At 34.6% G+C, this 2,337-nt stretch overlaps 1 protein-coding gene across 1 annotated transcript; it reads right to left on the bottom strand.

Moving 5' to 3' along the window:
* Positions 1-1,039: 1,039 nt before the first annotated feature.
* Positions 1,040-1,813, bottom strand: LOC138872775 (uncharacterized). Its single transcript, XM_070151191.1, has 2 exons — positions 1,601-1,813; positions 1,040-1,471 (listed from the first exon to the last, which is right to left on the bottom strand). The coding sequence occupies exons 1-2, from the start codon at positions 1,811-1,813 to the stop codon at positions 1,040-1,042; spliced, it is 645 nt and encodes a 214-aa protein (XP_070007292.1).
* Between the last annotated feature and the right edge of the window lie 524 nt (positions 1,814-2,337).

Below are 2,337 nucleotides of genomic sequence, written 5' to 3'. Positions count from 1 at the left end.
TGATAGACTTGCTTTGGATGCTGCATTACCTTATGCAATTCTGATACCTTACTTCTTGAAGAGTTCTGATTTTTATGTCGAGAAGAAGGGCATTGATTGGAACAATGGTGCATATACCGATAAATCCCATTCTGATGCTTTGCAGATTAATCTGATTAATAATGTGCCCCAACAGATCAAATGGTAGGTTAATCTCAATTGTTTTACTATTTTACTATTAGTGTACCTATTTGAATTTGATTTGTTTCTTTTTAATTACAGTGATTGTGGTGCTTTTGTTGCTGGCTTTGCTGAGTATTTCATCATTGGTAAGGAAATTCGAAAAGATAATTTTGACATTGAGACACTTCGCACCAGGTGGGGACCTCTGTTGTGGGATTATGGAAGGAAAAAATAACAGTCCGGTGCAATTAGTGGTGATGAAATCACATGGAGACTTTTCAGGAAGAGGAAGAAGGGACGACCGAAAAAGTAGTTATGTTTTTTCCATTTTACTGTAGTTTTTCTATGTATCAGGAGTTGTTGCCTAGTTTTGTCTAAATACTATTTTGCTACTTGTGAGATAACCTTAAAGGATATTATAGATGTTTTTATTTTTGTGTAATTTGTGGTAGTCATTACACATTGTGGCTGTGAATGAATTACATTTTAATGAATATTTCAGTTGCTTTTGTCTTTGAACAAAGTATGTATTTTCATTATGGTTGCAATTTTGTTAGTGTAGCAGGATATACATATGTATACAATAATATACATAGTTATACAAATTTATACAAACTTATACTCTCATTTATACATTTGTATACCTATAATACCATTGATTGTTAGCAGTTCTGTTTTGTATTTCTACAATCTATCAATATATTTAACACCATCAAAAATAACAAGACACTGTTATTGGATAATCAAAACATGTATAATGAAACATCTTAATTGCTTGTGAAACTTAACTACTCAACATTTGTAACTCTATTATTTGTGAAACTTAACTACTCAACATGACAACAAATGTAATAGGAAGTGTTATGTTTCCAACTATTTATTTTGGTTGATTCCTACATGTTTTTCTATTGTGACCACCTTGTCCACACACAGAACATGAAAACGCTCTCTTAGACTCTTTTTCTGAAGCAGGTTTGAGTTTTTCCTTTCTTGGCCTTCCTACATTCCTTCTCCCTTTAGGTGGTAGGACCACATCTTGCATCACCTCTATTGGGATTACCCATAAACTCTCATCTGGCATCGGATTCACTGGAAATTCATAAGTTCTAAGGAGTTTATCCTTCTTGTAGTAAAAAGAGCAATACTGGCTAGGTTTCAGCTGCTGGTTCTTCAAAACCGCCCAAGCACGCGGACATGAAAGTTCATCCATTTGAAATTTTCCGCAACTGCATGTTCCCTCTTCAAGGCACACTATGTTTCGCCTTACCCCTTCAAACACAGTATATAACTGCTCCGCAGCAGGCCTCACCTGCAAAAGTTTTTTTTTTAAAAAAAGTTAAAGAACATTATACATTATTATATAGAGTTATAAATCCTTATACAAGCAGTAAAATGCAAGTCAGCAGTGCGAAGCATCATTATATTTGATTCATTTTGCCGTCATTTGCTCTGATGCAATTAGATTTTCTCGAAGGAGTTTGTCGTACTTTTCGCCAAGCTCTGTAGATGTCTCCATTGCACTTTTTCTGTTTTTGTTGTTCCACTGTTGTAGCAAATTTGTCATGTACTCCAGCAATCGCATTACTGGTAACTCTCTAGCATCCTTGTTTGCTGCATTAATTGACTCTACAATATTGGAAGTCATTACCATTGACCTTTTCATTTGGAATATGCCCTGGACCACCTTTTGTAGCCAATTTCGAACAAGTAAGGCTGCACCCTCGGATCAATTTTGCACATCTCTATCATATGATACTCAAACTTCTCTATCGTGTAAGCTCTAGCCAAAACAAAGAAGATATCCTTCAATTGTTTGTGATGTTTCTTGAATGTGCGCTTTACATTTTGCCACAAGTGACATGCAAATACAATGTGGTACTTCTGGGTACACAGCTTTTGTGGCATTGAAGATGCTTTCATTTCTATCTGAAATTATACACATCCCTTCCCTAACTCTAAAAGTACTCTTTATCTGGACAAAGAACCACTCCCAAGATTTGTTATTCTCTGAATTTACAATTGCATATGCAAGTGGAAGGATTTTTCCTGTTTATACAAAATAGATATTAGGATTCAGACAATTATACAAATCTTATACACAGTTATACAACTTTATACCAATTGCAAATTTTTAAAAAACAGCAGTTGTGAAATCCTATACACTTTTATACATGA

The sequence above is a fragment of the Nicotiana sylvestris genome, chromosome 7, assembly GCF_000393655.2.
Source record: "Nicotiana sylvestris chromosome 7, ASM39365v2, whole genome shotgun sequence".
Lineage (NCBI taxonomy): Eukaryota > Viridiplantae > Streptophyta > Magnoliopsida > Solanales > Solanaceae > Nicotiana > Nicotiana sylvestris.
Note: the sequence above shows the minus strand (reverse complement) of the source record. Positions and strands in the feature narration are given on the sequence as shown.

Bases quoted from the DNA above. Each gene is read 5' to 3' on its own strand.
- LOC138872775 (XM_070151191.1), bottom strand. From the start codon at position 1,813: ATGGTAATGACTTCCAATATTGTAGAGTCAATTAATGCAGCAAACAAG. The intron at 1,472-1,600 runs GCAAAATGAATC...AAACTTTTGCAG, and splicing joins TTGCATCAGAGCAAATGACG to GTGAGGCCTGCTGCGGAGCA.